This window comes from Pleurodeles waltl, chromosome 4_2 (genome assembly GCF_031143425.1).
Source record: "Pleurodeles waltl isolate 20211129_DDA chromosome 4_2, aPleWal1.hap1.20221129, whole genome shotgun sequence".
NCBI lineage: Eukaryota > Metazoa > Chordata > Amphibia > Caudata > Salamandridae > Pleurodeles > Pleurodeles waltl.
Genome location: NC_090443.1, coordinates 886,372,940 through 886,392,558, shown reverse-complemented (window position 1 = coordinate 886,392,558; position 19,619 = coordinate 886,372,940). Strand labels below are relative to the sequence as shown.

Below are 19,619 nucleotides of genomic sequence, written 5' to 3'. Positions count from 1 at the left end.
CCACAAAGACTGCAACTTTGCAACAAAGAAGCAACTTTGAAAGAACACTCATTTCCTGCCGAAAGCGTGAGACTTTGCACTCTGCACCCGACGCCCCCGGCTCGACTTGTGGAGAACAAACACTACAGGGAGGACTCCCCGGCGACTGCGAGCCCGTGAGTAGCTAGAGTTGGCCCTCCTGAGCCCCCACAGCGACGCCTGCAGAGGGAATCCCGAGGATCCCCCATGACCGCGACTGCCTGCTTCAAAGACCCGACGCCAGGTAAGGACACTGCACCCGCAGTCCCCAGGACCTGAAGGATCCGACCTCCAGTGCAGGAGCAACCCCCAGGTGGCCCTCTCCCTTGCCCAGGTGGTGGCTACCCCGAGGAGCCCCCCCCCTTGCCTGCATCGCTGAAGAGACCCCTTGGTCTCCCATTGAACTCCATTGCAAACCCGATGCCTGTTTGCATACATCACCCGGCCGCCCCCGTGCCGCTGAGGGTGTACTTTTTGTGCTGACTTGTGTGTCCCCCGGTGCCCTACAAAACCCCCCTGGTCTGCCCTCCGAAGACGCGGGTACTTACCTGCTGGCAGACTGGAACCGGGGCACCCTCTTCTCCATTGAAGTCTATGTGTTTTGGGCACCTCTTTGACCTCTGCACCTGACCGGCCCAGAGCTGCTGGTGTGGTAACTTTGGGGTTGCCCTGAACCCCAACGGGGGGCTACCTTGGACCGAACTTTGAACCCTGTAGGTGGTTTACTTACCTGCAAAACTAACAAACACTTACCTCCCCCAGGAACTGTTGAAAATTGCACTGTCTAGTTTTAAAATAGCTTATTGCCATTTGTGTGAGAACTGTATATGCTATTTTGCTAATTCAAAGTTCCTAAAGTTCCTAAGTGAAATACCTTTCATTTAAAGTATTGTTTGTAAATCTTGAACCTGTGTGTAGGAAGTTGGCTCTGTATGCACTATTTCAAAGTAAGGAATAGTATGCACAGAGTCCAAGGGTTCCCCTTAGAGGTAAGATAGTGGCAAAAAGAGATAATACTAATGCTCTATTTTGTGGTAGTGTGGTCGAGCAGTAGACTTATCAAAGGAGTAGTGTTAAGCATTTGTTGTACATACGCACAGGCAATAAATGAGGAACACACACTCAGAGACAAATCCAAGCCAATAGGTTTTGTTATAGAAAAATATCTTTTCTTAGTTTATTTTAAGAACCACAGGTTCAAATTCTACAGGTAATATCTCATTTGAAAGGTATTGCAGGTAAGTACTTTAGGAACTTTGAATCATTACATTAGCATGTATACTTTTCACATAAAACACAATAAGCTGTTTTAAAAGTGGACACAGTGCAATTTTCACAGTTACTGGGGAGGTAAGTTTTTGTTAGTTTTTGTCAGGTAAGTAAATCACTTACAAGTCTCAGGTTTGGGTCCAAGGTAGCCCACCATTGGGGGTTCAGAGCAACCCCAAAGTTACCACACCAGCAGCTCAGGGCCGGTCAGGTGCAGAGGTCAAAGAGGTGCCCAAAACGCATAGGCTTCAATGGAGAGAAGGGGGTGCCCCGGTTCCGGTCTGTCAGCAGGTAAGTACCCGCGTCTTCGGAGGGCAGACCAGGGGGGTTTTGTAGGGCACCGGGGGGGACACAAGTACACACAGAAAGTACACCCTCAGCAGCGCGTGGGCGGCCGGGTGCAGTGTGCAAACAAGCGTCGGGTTCTCTGTAGATTTCAATGAGAGATCAAGGGATCTCTTCAGCGGTGCAGGCAGGCAAAGGGGGGGCTCCTCGGGGTAGCCACCACCTGGGCAAGGGAGAGGGCCTCCTGGGGGTCACTCCTGCACAGAAGTTTCGTTCCTTCAGGTGCTGGGGGCTGCGGGTGCAGGGTCTTTTCCAGCCGTCGGGACTTTAGGTTCAGGCAGTCGCGGTCAGGGGGAGCCTCGGGATTCCCTCTGCAGGCGTCGCTGTGGGGGCTCAGGGGGGACAACTTTGGTTACTCACGGACTCGGAGTCGCCGGAGGGTCCTCCCTGAGGTGTTGGTTCTCCACCAGTCGAGTCGGGGTCGCCGGGTGCAGTGTTGCAAGTCTCACGCTTCTTGCGGGGAGTTGCAGGGGTCTTTAAATCTGCTCCTTTGAAACAAAGTTGCAGTCTTTTTGGAGCAGGGCCGCTGTCCTCGGGAGTTTCTTGTCTTTCTTGAAGCAGGGCAGTCCTCTGAGGATTCAGAGGTCTCTGGTCCTTTGGAAAGCGTTGCGGGAGCAGGTTTCTTTGGAAGGCAGGAGACAGGCCGGTAGGTCTGGGGCCAAAGCAGTTGGTGTCTTCTTTTCTTCCTCTGCAGGGGTCTTTCAGCTCAGCAGTCCTCTTCTTCTTGTAGTTTCAGGAATCTAAATTCTTAGGTTCAGGGAAGCCCTTAAATACTAAATTTAAGGGCGTGTTTAGGTCTGGGGGGTTAGTAGCCAATGTCTACTAGCCCTGAGGGTGGGTACACCCTCTTTGTGCCTCCTCCCAAGGGGAGGGGGTCACATCCCTAATCCTATTGGGGGAATCCTTCATCTGCAAGATGGAGGATTTCTAAAAGTTGGAGTCACTTCAGCTCAGGACACCTTAGGAGCTGTCCTGACTGGCCAGTGACTCCTCCTTGTTTTTCTCATTATTTTCTCCGGCCTTGCCGCCAAAAGTGGGGGCCGGGGCCGGAGGGGGCAGGCAACTCCACTAGCTGGAGTGTCCTGCGGTGCTGGCACAAAGGGGTGAGCCTTTGAGGCTCACCGCCAGGTGTGACAGCTCCTGCCTGGGGGAGGTGTTAGCATCTCCACCCAGTGCAGGCTTTGTTACTGGCCTCAGAGTGACAAAGGCACTCTCCCCATGGGGCCAGCAACATGTCTCTAGTGTGGCAGGCTGCTGGAACCAGTCAGCCTTCACAGACCAATTGGGTAAAATACAGGGGGCATCTCTAAGATGCCCTCTGTGTGCATTTTTTAATAAATCCAACACTGGCATCAGTGTGGGTTTATTATTCTGAGAAGTTTGATACCAAACTTCCCAGTTTTCAGTGTAACCATTATGGAGCTGTGGAGTTCGTTTTTGACAAACTCCCAGACCATATACTCTTATGGCTACCCTGCATTTACAATGTCTAAGGTTTTGCTTAGACACTGTAGGGGCATAGTGCTCATGCACTGGTGCCCTCACCTATGGTATAGTGCACCCTGCCTTAGGGCTGTAAGGCCTACTAGAGGGGTGACTTATCTATACTGCATAGGCATTGTGAGGTTGGCATGGCACCCTGAGGGGAGTGCCATGTCGACTTACTCGTTTTGTTCTCATCAGCACACACAAGCTGGCAAGCAGTGTGTCTGTGCTGAGTGAGGGGTCCCCAGGGTGGCATAAGATATGCTGCAGCCCTTAGAGACCTTCCCTGGCATCAGGGCCCTTGGTACCAGGGGTACCAGTTACAAGGGACTTACCTGGATGCCAGGGTGTGCCAATTGTGGAATCAAAAGTACATTTTAGGTGAAAGAACACAGGTGCTGGGGCCTGGTTAGCAGGGTCCCAGCACACTTCTCAGTCAAGTCAGCATCAGTATCAGGCAAAAAGTGGGGGGTAACTGCAACAGGGAGCCATTTCTCTACACTGTGGTTCTTAAAAAATAAACTAAGAAAATATATTTTTCTATATAAAAACCTATTGGCCTGGAATTGTCTGAGTGTGTGTTCCCCATTTATTGCCTGTGTGTGTACAACAAATGCTTAACACTATCCTTTGATAAGCCTACTGCTCGACCACACTACCACAAAATAGAGCATTAGAATTAACTCTTTTTGCCACTATCTTACCTTTAAGAGGAACCCTTGGACTCTGTGCATGCTATTTCTTACTTTGAAATAGTACATACAGAGCCAACTTCGTACAGTAACAATCTGGGCTGTTGTCTGATACCGGAGCATCATATAAGTCCCATGCATCCGGATCATCCTGTGTCATCACTGTATGCATAGGAGTCTGCATTGGAGGTGTTGTTACCGGGGACATCTGTGGTGAGTGTAGTGGGGAAGGTTGTGGCGAAAACCTTGGTGGTGGGGTTTTATCTCTGGCCACCTTCACCTTTGGCTGCATTTCTGACTCATGAAATGCCAGCTTTCGTTTGGTTTTGATTGGAGGAAGAGTTTGTATTTTTCCAGTCTCTTTCTGGATATGCAACCTCCTTTGCGTATGGTCTGGTTCCCCCATACTTATTTCCTGCTGAAATCTGTGTTTTTCATGCATTTGGCTGGAAAGGCCTTGCTCTTCTGTGTAAGAGCTTCTTTTCGGCTCCAAAGCCGCTTTTTTCGGTACCAATGCTTCCGATAAAGTCTTTTTCGGTTCCGACGTTACTTTTCTCACCTTTGGTGAGTCGAACTCTCGGTGTCAAGATCGTTCGTTGCCTGAATCTCAACCGGAGTCGGATGTCTTCGGCAAGTCTTTGGCCTTTTTCTGTGCCGATGTTTGGTCACCCTCTTTTCGATGGGTTAAGCCATGGCCTGCTGGCGGTGGCATCCCCTTGGCCTAAACGATCTTTGTGTGAGTCTTGGACGGGGCAGTTTTACTCACTGTTTTCTGCATCGTCGTGGGTTGCTCACTTTCGGATTCGTCAGAGTCCGTCCCCTGGATGGAAATTCTTTCCTCCTCTTCAACGTAGAGTTGCTCCCTCGGTGTCGACGACATTTGTAGTCTTCTCGCTCTTCGATCACGTAGGGTCTTTTTTGATCGAAACGCCCGACAGGCCTCACAAGTATCCTCCCTGTGTTCTGGTGATAAACACAGATTACAGACCAAGTGTTGGTCCGTATAAGGATACTTCGAGTGGCACTTCGGACAGAAGCGGAAGGGGGTCCGCTCCATTAGTTTCGTCGATGGATGCGGTCGGGCCGACCAGGCCCCGCTGATGAGCGGAAGCCCCGAAGGGCCGCTGGAGCGCTTCTACTATCGGTGTCGATACGCTAACACTAAACCGGTACAGACCGCGAACAATACCGTCAAATTTTCTATATTTAGCTAACTTTCCCGATTAGAAATACGGAGCAAAGAGGAACACGTCCGAACCCGATGGCGGAAAGAAAACAATCTAAGATGGAGTCGACGCCCATGCGCAATGGAGCCGAAAGGGAGGAGTCCCTCGGTCTCGTGACTCGAAAAGGCTTCGAAGAAAAACAACTTGTAACACTCCGAGCCCAACACTAGATGGCAGGATAATGCACAGCATGTGTATCTGCAGCTACACATGCCACCGAACATAAATATATAGATATATGGATATATTATATGTGTACTTACTTCCAGTTGGGGGGCTGCCTATAAGTAATATAGTTCAGTGCTACTGGAATAAATTACCTTTTTTTTTTTTTTTTTTTTTTTAACACTGTGTGGTTTCTTTCAGGTGTGTTTAGTTACTGTGTGACTGCTGTGGTATTGCAAGTGCTTTACACTCCTCCTAGGTAAGTCTTGGCTGCTTGTCCACAGCTACCTCTAGAGAACCCTGGCTTCCTAGACACTATTTTCATTCGCTAATAGGGGTTTGCCTGGACCTGGTATAAGGTGCCAACACCATAGGTGTCCACCACACACCAGGCCAGCTTCTTACACCACCTGTCAAGCCAGTGGGAAGACAGGTGGCCATACAAAGACCCCCTTAATTCCACCTCCAGTGATTGAGGTTCCCTTTGAAAGGGAAGGGACTGACATAGTCAGTCCCTTTGACCCTCCAACAGACTCAGGGAACAGATGTATACTGGTTGTAGTGGATCATACAACCAGGTATCCTGAAGCAAATCCTCTGAGGACTACTACTGGTCCTCCAGTAGCTAGGGACTTCATTGGTGTACTTATCAGAGTGGGTTTCAAAAGGAGGTGGTGTCAGACAGAGGAATCAACTTAATGTTTGGTGACCTAAAACACACGTGGGCTGACTGTGGTGTGACCTATAAGTTTACTATGCCAAATCACCCACAAACCAATGGCCTTGATTAGATTCAACAAGACATTGAAAGGTATGATTGGTGGGCTCCCTGAAAAACCCAGAGAGAGATGGGATGTCTTACTTCCATGCCTGCTTTTTCCTTAAAGGGAAGTGCCAAGAAGGGAGTAGGTTTTTACCACTTTGAGCTTCTGTTTGGGCATCCTGTAAGGGACCACTTTGCCTTCTTAAGGAGGGATGGGAGAGACCTCTCAGAGAATCTAAGCAAGACATTGTGGATTATGTGCTTGGCCTTCATTCCATGATGGCTGAGTACATGTAAAAAAGCTTCTAAAAACCTTGAGGCCAGCCAAGAGCTCCAGAAGCTCTGGTATGGCCAGAAGGCTGCACTGGTGGAGTTCCAACCAGGGCAGAAGGTGTGGGTGCTGGAGCCTGTGGTTACTAGCACCCTCCAAGCCAAAGGGAGGGGACCCAAACCCACCCTAGAAAGAAAAGGTTAAGTCACCTTTCTGAAGGACTTTGGCTCTTGCAGGAGCCCTAAAAAGGCTTATCCATGTAAATCTCTGGAAGGTATAGGATAGGCATTATCAGTTCACTGCTATGTCATTTTGACTAAAAAATGCCCCTGCCACCTTCCAAAGGTTGGTGAACAAAGTCTTGGCTGGGTTAGAAGACTTTAGTGCAGCATAGCTAGAAGAAATTGCTGTCTTTAGCTCTACCTGGCAGGATCACCAGATCCACCAGGGGAAGGTCCTTGAGGCTCTGAAAAGGGTTGGCCTCACTATCAAGGTGAACAAGTGCCAAATAGGCCAGCGCCAGGTTGTATACTTGGGCCACCTTATAGGTGGAGGCCAAGTTCATCCACTGCAAGTCAAGATCCAGACAATTCTAGACTGGGTAGCTCCAACAACCCAGACTCACGTCAGGGCATTCCTTGGCTTGACTGGGTACTACAGGAGGTTTGTGAAGGGGTATGGCTCCATTGTGGCCCCTCCCACAGAACTGACCTCCAAGAAAATGTCAAAGAAAGTAAACTGGACAGTGAGCTGTCAAAAGGCCTTTGACTCCCTGAAAGAAGCAATGTGCTCAGCACGTTCTTAAAGCTCCAGATTCCACCAAGCAGTTCATAGTGCAGATCGATGCCCTCTGAACTTGGGATAGGAGAAGTCCTGTCCCAAAATCAATGATGATGGCCATGACCAGAGAGCAGCGTTGGAGTGCCATTGAGGCGGAGGCCTTTGCTGTGGTTTGGGCTCTGAAGAAGCAGAGGTCATACTTGGTTGGCTCTCACGTCTGTGTTTAAACTGACCACAGGCTTCTCAGATGGCGTATGCAGATGAAAGGTGAAAATCCCAAAATGGTAAGGTGGTCCATATCCCTACAGGAAATGGATTTCACAGTGAAACAGACCTGGGACTGACCCTTCCAATGCAGATGGCCTTTCCAGGTTCTTACACTAAAAAGATGAAGAGTCTCTAGGGGAAGGTTAGTTTCGTCCTCCTGTTTCAGGGGTGGGGTCATGTAGAAAAGCACCCATTTTTACATGGTTAGCCCCCACTTTTTGCCTGATTTCTGATATGGCTTCAACTGTTAGTGCACTGGGTCTCTGCTAACCAGGTCCCCAGTGGCAGATCTCATTCCCCAGAACTGCACAGCTGTTTTGCACAATTGCCAAACTCTTTAGCTACCACTATAAGTCCCTAGTAAATAGTAACCCTGGTACCTAGGGCCTGGGGTACTAAGGAAGGTCCCTGAGGGCTGCAGCACCAGTTATGTCACTCCCTGGGGCCCCTCACCAAACCCACACAGTACTGCCCTTGTAGACTGCCTGTGTTGGTGCAGGCTAAATGGAAAACAAGACCCGTCACACTCCCCTGTGAACCAGGTCTCCTATCACTGCATGTGCCAGGTGTAAGTCACTCCTAAGGCAGGGTGCACCAAGGCACATGTGAGGTCATATATGCATGAGTAGATATGTCTCTGTTGATTCCAAGACATAGTAGGTGAACAGGGAAGGCATTTTATGTGCGTGTGCTGGACACTGGTCCTTACAAGTTCCCCAGCTACATGACGACTTCTCTGAATCCTGGGATGTTTGGTATCAAATCTCAGAATGATAAACCCTCACTGAGCCCACTGATGGATCTATTAATAAATGCACATGAAAACCTACTGGTTACTAGTGTGCTGACTGGTCCTGAATGGTTCAGCCACCAGAGATGTGTTTCTGCCCCCCCCCCCCCCCCCCCCCCCCCCCAAGGTGATAGCCAGGGCTTTTCAGAGCCTAAGACAAAAGCCTGAATCGGGCAGTGGTGTTACCACTTCAGCCAGGCAGGCCGGACATTCCAGGGTAGAAACTTCAAAGGCCTTGCTGCCTTTGTAATGGGATCCCAGCCTCTCCAAATGGAAGAGATGACCAGCTCCCCACGTCCTAACCCACTTTTGGCAGCAGCACAGGTTGGAAATTTGTCAGATTAGGAGGTGTGCCCACTTCAAGCCAGTCCCACCCTTAAGGTGGATAAGATGAAGTTGACAACACTTCTCAAAATCCTCCATCTTGCTTGGAAGGAATTAGGCTACTAGAGTTGGGGTTATGCCCACTTCCCAAAAGTGGTCATAAGAAAGGTGTAGTCAACCTAAAGGTGAGCAGCCCATTGGCTTCCACCTGGCACTCCATGTAACGCTCCTAAATAGAGTATTTAGGTGGCACCCCTGAACCCTAGAACTCAGATCCTGATGACCTAAAAAGACGAGGACAAATAAGAGTTGCACCCACAGACAAGGAAAAGAAGAAGAGCTGAGCATGCCAGACTGCCTGCTGACCTCAAAGGACTCTGCCCAAGAAGCCAATTCGTCCACCCTTCTATAAAGATTAAGACTCCTGTGAGCAGCGGACCTGCTCTGCACCAAGAAACTCCAAGGAAGAGAGTCTGCAGCTGCTGGAATGTCTAAGACCTGACACATGAAGTGACTACTTCATCCGACGTCTACAATCCAAGGCGAAGCCAACGGTGCCAACGTGTTTCCCAGCTCTCCAGAGACCAAGTCCTGTGTAGTCTCACCCATATTGGACTCATCCGAGATGCCTGCAGCCTCTGCACACAGGCCACCTCTCCCACAGCCTTGAGGTGAGAGAAAACCCAACACCTCCACCATCCACTGCACCCGTCACACCTAATCCCCACTGAGGAGGGTCAAGAGTGCCAATGACGTTCCCTGGCTCCTAAGAGCTCTAGTCCACCCTGGGTCAACCCGTACTGGACTCCCCGACGACACCTGCAGCCTCAACACGCCGGATCCTGGATGAGAAAACCCAAAGTCTAAAGACACCCCTGCATCTGTCACCCCTTGGCACAGGAGAAAAGGACCAAGGGTGCACCTACGTCCCTGAGCACCCCAAGTCTACTACCTACCTGCTTGTTGTCCTTGACTGGCTTCCTAGCCAGAGCCTTCTTATCACACAGCTCAACTCCCATAGAGAACCACTGGGCACCAGACAACTTCCTGCATCCTTGCACCTGGCCGCCCTAGTACTGCCCGGTGTGACCAGCTGGTGTGGTTCTTATCAATGCCCAGTACTTACCTTTGCATCCCGAGTTTCATTTCGTAAGTCACTGTTAACCCTGTGTTTGCTGAACATTTTTTTTACCTCCATAGGATAACATTGAGAGAACTCTGAAAGTTGCACTACATGTTGATTTCTGAAACGTCAAAGTACTTCTGCTTAAAAGTCTACTTACCTGATTATACAGTTCTTAGGTCTGAAAAATATAAAATGCATTGTTATTTTTCAAAACTGGTCTCTTTTATTCTTGAGTGTGTGTCTTATTTATTGTTTCTGTGAGTACAATTGCTTAGCACTACCCTTTGACAAGCCTAACTGCTCGCCCACACTACCAAAAAATAAAGCATCAGCCCTGCCTACGTTTACCTCTGCAAAACCTATTAGGGATCCACTGGACTCTCTGCACAGTGTTCTTCATTTAAGTGCACTATATAGAGAGCCAGCTTCCTACAGTTATAGTTCAAGGTTGGTCCTTTTTAAAAATCACACAGATAGGCTATTAAACAGACTTATTCATTACCATTATAGCCCATGGTAGAAATAGATACTGCTTTATTATGGTACCATGGCACTCCCACATGTCAATCTTTGAAAGATCCAGCACTGGAGAAGAACCCACATACACGAGGCAGAACTGGTCGGTGGGAAAATCAAAAAGTTGCACTATTATTTTATAACTTACCCTGGCCCAATACCGGAAAGCTAACACCAGTGGGATAAGGGAAGGTTCCAATTTTCCAAGAGCAGCAAGTAGGTCAGTTGTAAGGCATGCCACATCATTGCCAGCACTAACTTTACACATTAGACCACTGTTGAATAAAGGAAAGAAAAACAGCTTGAGGACAAAAAAATACTATCATTGGTAATCTAGAAATTACATGATAAATAATAAAAACCTTACTTCAAGCCACGAGTAAAGTTTCTCATTGGTATGCACAACTTGATCAACTCAATTTCAAAAATGTAAATGTATAGGTAAATTACTTCACTGTAACATTGTCCTTAATCCATTCATTTCTCATATTCCTAACACTTACATTGCTTCTTGCGGGCAAGGAGGATCCAGAACAATCGTGAATAGTACATGTAAGGAAATGCCCCTTTGGCATGGTTACCCCCTGACCTTTTGCCTTTGCTGATGCCAAGTTATGATTTGAAAGTGTGCTGGGACCCTGCTAGCCAGGCCCCAGCACCAGTGTTCTTTCCCTAAACTGTACCTTTGTCTCCACAATTGGCACAACCCTGGCATCCAGGTAAGTCCCTTGTAACTGGTACCCCTGGTCCCAAGGGCCCTGATGCCAGGGAAAGTCTCTAAGGGCTGCAGCATGTCTTGTGCCACCCTAGGGACCCCTCACTCAGCACATGCACACTGCCTCTCAGCTTGTGTGTGCTGGTGGGGAGAAAATGACTAAGTCAACATGGCACTCCCCTCAGAGTGCCATGCCAACCTCACACTGCCTGTGGCATAGGTAAGTCACCCCTCTAGCAGGCCTTACAGCCCTAAGGCAAGGTGCACTATACCACAGGTGATGGCATAGGTGCATGAGCACTATCCCCCTACAGTGTCTAAGCAAAACCTTAGACATTGTAAGTGCAGGGTAGCCATAAGAGTATATGGTCTGGGAGTTTGTCAAACACAAACTCCACAGTACCATAATGGCTACACTGAAAACTGGGAAGTTTGGTATCAAACTTCTCAGCACAATAAATGCACACTGATGTCAGTGTACAATTTATTGTAAAACACACCCAGAGGGCATCTTAGAGATGCCCCCTGAAACCATACTCGACTTCAAGTGCAGGCTGACCAGTTTCTGCCAGCCTGCCACACACCAGACATGTTGCTGGCCACAAGGGGAGAGTGCCTTTGTCACTCTGTGGCCAGGAACAAAGCCTGTTCTGGGTGGAGGTGCTTCTCACCTCCCCCTGCAGGAACTGTAACATCTGGCGGTGAGCATCAAAGGCTCACCCCTTTTGTTACAGCGCCCCAGGGCATCCCAGGTAGTGGAGATGCCCGCCCCTCCAGCCACTGCCCCCTGTTTTGGCGGCAAGTCTGGAGGAGATAATGAAAAAAAGAAGGAGGAGTCACCCACCAGTCAGGACAGCCTCTAAGGTGTCCTGAGCTGAGGTGACCCCTGCCTTGAGAAATCCTCCATCTTGAGTTTGGAAGATTCCCCCAGTATGATTAGGGATGTGCCCCCCTCCCCACAGGGAGGAGGCACAAAGAGGGTGTAGCCACCCTCAAGGATAGTAGCCATTGGCTACTGCCCTCCCAGTCCTAAACACACCCCTAAATTCAGTATTTAGGGGCTCCCCAGAACCTAGGAAACTAGATTCCTGCAACCTTAACAAGAAGAAGGACCTGAAGCCTTGCCGTGAAGACGGAGACTACAACTGCTTTGGTCCCAGACCTACCGGCCTGTCTCCCAACTTCGAAGAAAACTGCAACACCGATGCATCCAACAGGGACCAGCGACCTCTGAAGCCTCAGAGTACTGCCCTGCACCCGAGGACCAAGAAACTCCTGTGAACAGCGGCCCTGTTCAACAACCTGCAACTTTCTTGCAACAAAGAAACAACTTTAAAGACTTCACGTTTCCCGCCGGAAGCGTGAGACTTTCCACTCTGCGCCAGATGCCCCCGGCTCGACCTGCAGAAAACCAACACCTTAGGGAGGACTTCCCGGCGACTGCAAGCCCATAAGTAACCAGAGACGACCCCACTGACCCCCCCCACAGCGACGCCAGCAAAGAGAATCCAGAGGCTCCCCCTGACCGCAACTGCCTGTAACAAGGGACACGACGCCTGGAACCAACACTGCACCCGCAGCCCCCAGCCTGAAGGAACCGAACTCCAGTGCAGGAGCGACCCCCAGACGACCCTCTGCCTAGCCCAGGCAGTGGCTACCCCGAGGAGCCCCCCCTGTGCCTGCATGCATCATTGAAGTGACCCCCGGGTCCCTCCATTACTTCCTACCTAAAACCTGACACCTGTTTGCACACTGCACCCGGCCGCCCCTGTGCTGCTGAGGGTGTACTTTCTGTGCCTGCTTGCGTCCCCCCGGTGCCCTACAAAACCCCCCTGGTCTGTCCCCCGAAGACGCGGGTACTTACCTGCTGGCAGACTGGAACCGGGGCACCCCTGTTCTCCTTTGAAGCCTATGTGTTTTGGGCACCTCTTTGACCTCTGCACCTGACCGGCCCTGAGCTGCTGGTGTGGTAACTTTGGGGTTGCCTTGAACCCCTAACAGTGGGCTACCTTGGCTCCAACATTGAGACTTGTAAGTGTTTTACTTACCTGCAAACCTAACCTTTACTAACCTCCCCCAGGAACTGTTGATTTTCGCACTGTGTCCACTTTGAAAATAGCTTATTTGCCATTTTTACAAAGACTGTATACGATATTGCTTTTATTCAAAGTTCCTAAAGTATCTAAGTGAAGTATCTTACACTTAAAGTATTACTTGTAAATCTTGAACCTGTGGTTCTTAAAATAAAGTAAGAAAATATATTTTTCAATATAAAAACCTATTGGCCTGGAGTAAGTTTTTGAGTGTGTGTTCGTCATTTATTGCCTGTGTGTGTACAACAAATGCTTAACGCTACCCTCTGATAAGCCTACTGCTCGACCACACTACCACAAAATAGAGCATTAGAATTATCTATTTTTGCCACAATCTTACCTCTAAGGGGAACCCTTGGACTCTGTGCACACTATTTCTTACTTTGAAATAGTATATACAGAGCCAACTTCCTACATTGGTGGATCAGCGGTGGGGTCTAAGACTGCATTTGCTGGACTACTCAGCCAATACTTGATCACACAACTAAATTCCAAAAATTGTCAATAGAAACTGATTTTTGAAATTGGAGTTATTTTTCTAAATTTTTAAAAGTCCTGCTAGGGCCTTGTGTAAGTCCCTGATAGCATTTCTTTTAGAGTTTAAACGTTTTGTAAAAGTTTGGATTAAGTTGTAGAGATAGTTTTAGATTTTTAAAAAGTATCCCACCTTTTAGAGAAATAATGTCTAGCACAGATGTGATGGTGGAACTCAACCTCACCCCTTACCTGCATCTTAGGATGTCAGAGTTAAGGACTCTCTGTAAAATAAAACATATAAAAACTGGATCAAACCCTACCAAAGTACAGCTCCAGGAGCTTTTGGCAGAGTTTGCTAGAGACCACCCTTTTGAAGACAACCTTACAGAGGGGCGAAACTAATGACCAGGAGGATAATTTCCCCCCTCCTGTCCTAGTTAGGGAGCCCAGGGTTCCTCAAATCCTCACTCCACAAGTGACAGTCAGAGATGCTGCTTCTCCCACAGGGGAGTCCAACAACTCTGGAAGCATTGAGGGCAGCCTCAATGAAGATGACCTCCTGTTAGCCAGGATGGCCAAAAGATTGGCTTTGGAGAGACAGCTACTAGCCATAGAAAGGGAAGGACAAGAGCTGGGTTTAGCTCACATCAATGGTGGCAGCAACGTAACTAGGTCAGAGATAATACTGACATGCTAAAAATCCCCAAAGGGATTGTAACAGAATATGAAGATGGTGATGACATCACCAAATGGTTCACAGCTTTTGAGAGGGCTTGTGCAACCAGAAAAGTAAACATATCTCACTGCGGTGCTCTCCTTTGGGAAACGTTCACTGGAAAGTGTAGGGATAGACTGACACTCTCTGGTAAAGATGCAGAATCCTATGACCTCATGAAGGCTACCCTAATTGAGGGCTTTGGATTCTCAACTGAGAAGTACAGGATTAGGTTTGGGGGGCTCAAAAATCCTCGAGCCAGACCTGGGTTGATTTTGTTGACTTCTCAGTCAAAACACTGGATGGTTGGATTAATGGCAGTGGTGTGAATGATTATGAAGGGCTGTATAGTTTGTTTATGAAGGATTACCTTTTAAGTAATTGTTTCAATGATAAACTGCATCAGCATCTGGTAGACCTAGGTCCAATTTCTCACCAAGAATTGGGAAAGAAGGCAGACTATTGGGTCAAGACAAGGGTGACCAAGACTTCCACAGGGGGTGACCAAAAGAAAGGGGTCACAAAGCCTCCCCAGGGGAAGAGTGCTGAGACATTCAAGGGAAAAAGTAAAGAGTCTTCTACAGGGCCCCAAAAACCTGCTCAGGAGGATGGGTCCAAAGCCTCTTCACAATCCTCATTTGGGTACAAGGGTAAAAACTTTGATCCCAAAAAGGCCTGGTGTCGCAGCTGTAGCCAGCATGGACACAAAACTGGAGACAAGGCCTGTCCCAAGAAAGGTTCCACTTCAACTACTACTCCAGTTAGCACTGGAATAGCCAGTCTCCAGGTGGGATCAACAGTGTGCCCAGAGCACATCAGGGTTCACACTAAAGCTACATTAGTCTCTGAGGGTGGGGTGGACTTAGCCACACTAGCTGCCTGGCCGCCTAACAATTAAAAATACAGACAGCAGCTCTTTATTAATGGGACTAGAGTAGAGGCCCTGAGGGATACAGGTGCCAGTGTCACTATGGTGACAGACAAACTGGTTTCCCCAGGACAATACCTGACTGGACAAACTTATCCAGTCACCAACGCTGACAATCAGACTAAAGTACATCCCAGGGGTGTGTCCAAGATGGCGGCGCGCTAGGACGTGCCCGTCCGAGCTCCGCCGCCTCGACCCGCTAAACTGCCTTTCGGCCCGGCGGGGGGAAGCCTAGTGGCCCCCCTGAATTGTGAAGCACCCCCGTGGGTTCTTTGCTGCTCGGCAGTGGCCCTGATTTGAGCTGCGCCGCTCCCGCGAGGAGAACGGAGATCGGCCCCGGAATCGGGGCCGGGCCGCGGAGCGGGGTGTGAGGCGGCCTGGGCCGCGTGACGGGCTTTCCCGGTGGATCAGGGTGCCTGGAGGGCTCAGTCTGGGCCCCGGGAGCGGCTGGACCGCGGCAAGGGCCTTGGCCCCGAGACGCCCTGGAGGTGAGGGGCGCTCCCGCACGTGGGGCTGGATTGGGAGCTGGAGGCCGGTGCTCCCCACTCTGGCGCCTATGAGTGGGGCTGAGTAGGGGATCGTGGCCCCGATAGAAGACAGGGGGCCCTGCTGCCTGGCCCCAATACTGCTGCACTTTATCACTTGAACTTCAATTAAGCACGGGCCCGCATACACGGTGGAAGAGGCAGCTGAAGTGGATCTTTGTAAGCGGTGGCTGCCGGGTGTTGGATCCAGGCACGGTCTCGGACACTGTGGCATTTGGTGATCGGTCTCAGATGGAGACTTTGGAGGACCTGCAGGGTTGAGCCGGCGAATCGAGATTTGGCCGGTGCACCATGGCGACGTCTAAATCCAAACATGAGCGCTCAGTGAGAGCGCGGGGCGCTCCTAGCATCTGGGAGTATGGCGGAGGACTTACCAGCGGCGAAGGCCTTGGAGAGTTGGGTGGAGAAAGACCCAGATGAGAGTTCTCCCGTTACGAAGGGCTTTCTGACCTCCCTGTTTGATTCGCTCTGGGGCTACATCCAAGAGCTGCGTAGGGACATCTCACAGGAGGTGAAGGAGTTGCGAGGAGAGGTTACCTCCTTGGGTGAACGAGTATCGCAGCTAGAAGATGGTGAAGTCCCTCGTGGTGAAGAAGTGGCAGGCCTGCAACAGGAGGTAGTCCGCCTCTGAGAGCAGCAGGAACTCCTCCAGATAGCAGTCGAGGATTTGGGAAACCGCTTGAGGCGACAAAATATTCGTATTAGAGGGGCTCCGGATGGTGCTGAAAAGGAGGACATTGGGGACTATGTGGGGGGCCTGTTTCGCTCTCTGCTTGGCCCGGACGAGAGACAGGAGGTGGTCCTGGATCGGGTTCATCGCGTCGTAAGTGCTGGTGGCCCTGGAGATCGCCCTCCAGACATCCTAGCCTGTCTCCATAATTTTGTTCTTAAAGAAAAGATCCTACAGCGGGCCCGCAATCTTCAGCAGGTACTCTTTCGAGAGCATGAACTCCAACTATTTCAAGACCTATCTGTGCGGACTTTGTAGAGGCGGAGAGAATTTAGACCGATCACGGATCACTTGCGAGCGCACAATGTGTCCTATTCTTGGGGCCATCCGTTCCGCTTGGTATTCCGCTGGGAGGAACAGCTCCGGCAGGTGAAATCCGTTTTGCAAGCCAGCCGTATCCTGGGTCTGGAGGATGTAGGCCAGGAGGCAAGCGAGGAGGCGATCCTGCCTGCGGGGGGTCCTCCCCATTGGCGGTGGAAAGAGAAAAGAAGGAAGCTGCAACGCCCAATGGCCTCGGAGCTGAGGTCGGAGAGAGAATCTGTTTTGAACAGCGTGGCCGCCGGAACTTCAGCCTAGGGAGGGTAGCCGGGGGTGCCCAGGATTGCTTTTGGCCGTGTTGCTAACAGCATGCTGATCGTGAAGAGGGTCGGGCGGCGGGGGCGATGGACCTGGTTACTTGACATGGTTGGATTTATTGCCCCATGGAAACTTCACCTTGCGAAGATGGACGATCGAGGACTTCTGTGTTCTATGCACCTGTTGTGCGTATTAGTTGTTTGTTGTTGGGTTTGCCTGCGATACTGGCTCTTTGTAGAGATACCCTCAGGCCTGGGTGTTCTAGGTGGTCTAGATCTTTATGTGGGGGGTGGTCCTCTGGCGTGCTCCCATCTCTTTTACTTGTTGCCCTCAGTATAGGATATGATCATTAAATGTATAAGCCTAAATGTTCAGGGGCTCAATAACCCTACCAAGAGGCTAGCCATCCTGTCTGCTGTGGGAGGCACTGAAGGCTGTGCTGAGGAGCGAGGTGATGTCGCTTTCTGCTAGGGACAATAAGGCGAGGAGACGACTCAGGGAGGACTTAGAGCAGAGAGTGAGGGTGTTGGAGCATTCACATAAGCACACCGGCGCACCTAGAATATGGCGAGAGCTTGAGAAAGTGAGGAAGCAGCTGAGAAGGAGGGACAGGGCAGAGTACGCAGTAGTCCGCCTTAAACAAAAGTACTGTGCAGGAAGTAACAAGTGCGGGAAGCTACTGGCACATAGGTTGAGAGCGCAGCGCGTGGCGTCAATGATAAAAATGGTCCGCTCTCCCTCTGGAGCAGAAGCGCGTACGAGCGACCAAATAGCGGAGGCTTTTGCGGAATTCTATTGAGGTCTATATGCGGCCGAGGAGCCCGACACCTTAAATCCGGAATCCTTCTTAGAAGGTATAGCAATTACTTCCTTGACTGAAAGGGAGGCAACTTCGTTAGATCAACCTATAAGGGCACAGGAGGTCATATCAGCAATCGCACGGCTACAGACTGGGAAGTCACCTGGCCCGATGGTTTTTCTGCGCTTTTTTATAAATCCTTCTGTTTGGAACTGGTACCTGTTCTAGTGCGACTCTAACTCCATTCGTCAAACGGGCGCCCTCACGCCTAGCATGTTAGATGCTACTATCGTGGTTATCCCGAAACCGGGGAAGAACCCAGAGGAATGCGCCTCATACAGGCCGATCTCCCTCCTGAATATTGATGCCAAATTATTTACTGGCATTTTGGCACACCGTTTCAACTATTATATGCCGGGGCTTGTGGATCCCGACCAAGCGGGATTTATACTGCATAGGCAGTGTAGTGATAATACCAAGCGACTGCTCCATCTATTGGATAAAACCGAACGCTCTCGTAGGGAAGCGCTTTTCCTATCTATCGATGCTGAAAAGGCGTTCAATAGGGTTTACTGGCCATACCTGTACAAGGTGCTAGAGCGCTTCGGGCTGGGCCCAGGTTTCATGGCATGGATTCGCTGCATCTATCAGTCGCCTCGAGCGGCGGTACGAGTTAATGGGACGCTCTCTTTACCATTCGCTGTCCAAAGAGGGACCCGGCAGGGGTGCCCGCTTTCGCCCCTCTTGTTCGCGCTCTACATGGAGCCTATGGCGCAGAGGCTTCAGGACTACCCTCAGGTCACGGGCGTGAAGTTTGGGGGGGATGAGCATCTCATATCGTTATATGTGGACGACGTCATTCTTACTGTGGCAGAGCCTACGACCTCATTGCCGGTGCTAATGGGTGTATTAGAGAAATTTGGACGGGTCTCGGGATTCCGGATGAACATGATAAAATCGCAGGCTATGGGCAAGTTTATCAGTGCTGAGCATGAAAGAGACCTGAAGGCCGATTCCATTTTATATGGTCTTCCTCGGGGCTTCCGTACTTTGGGATCGAGCTGGGCTCCACGGTCGCCCGCACGGCATCGTTGAACTACGCGAAACTAATCCAGGAGGTGCAGCAAGAGACATGGGGGAGACTCAAACTGTCTTGGTTTGGCAGGGTGGCGGCAGTGAAAATGACCATCCTTCCATGTATACTGTATCTGTTTCAGGCGCTTCCGCAGGAGCCCCCGCCGCGAACGATAGTGACCCTCCAAACAGCGGTTCTAAGATTTATATGGGAAGGGAAAGCAGCCCGGCTACCACGACGGGTGCTGTATCGCCCTAAGCAGGAGGGCGGGCTGGCGGTCCCCTGCCTCCTTCGATATTACTAAGCAGCACAATTGCGTTTCCTCTTGGAATAGAGCCGACCGTCTTCCGAGAAGCATTGGTGCTTCATGGACCAGGCAGTGGCTGGCTCTCACATATGGAAGGAACCCTGGCTTAGGAGCCGCCACAGAGCGCAGGGGGTTGTATGTATCCCCGGTCACGGAGGTTTCGATGAGGGTGTGGGATTGGGTGGCCAGCAGGGTGGGTTTGACGACCTTCCCGTCCCCAATGACTCCCTTGGGTGGGAACCCTGATTTTGGTCCGGGGCCTACAGTCTGAGGCATTGCGTCAATTGTACGAGGGGGGCTGTAAAAGGGTGGGATATTTATTCGATGAGCAGGGGGTGATCCCCTTTGACCAGCTGAGGCAGACATATGGCCTAACCGAAGCTGACAGGATGATGTATTATCAAATACGACACTAGGCCCTGCTTCCACCAATAGGATATTAATATACAGTTAACGCAGTTTGAAAAATGGACTCTAATGAAAAAGGGCAATAAGCACGTGATTTCTGACCTCTATGCTCTCTTGCGGGGAGGCCCGCCCGCCCAAGACTAAGGGTCAATTGAGATGGGAGAGGGAACTGGAGAGAGAGCTATCGGAAGAGGAGTATTTTTTTATAGGGCGC

General features: G+C 50.3%; 1 protein-coding gene across 6 annotated transcripts in view; it reads right to left on the bottom strand.

Annotated features, from left to right (window-relative positions):
* The window catches only part of TUT4 (terminal uridylyl transferase 4), a 1,006,035-nt gene that overhangs the window by 740,670 nt on the left and 245,746 nt on the right, over window positions 1-19,619 (bottom strand). For all 6 annotated transcript variants that reach the window (XM_069232665.1, XM_069232664.1, XM_069232661.1 and 3 more), the window contains one exon: window positions 10,186-10,312. In XM_069232665.1, the coding sequence (XP_069088766.1) occupies window positions 10,186-10,312 (127 nt within the window). The remainder of the gene's footprint in view (window positions 1-10,185; window positions 10,313-19,619) is intronic.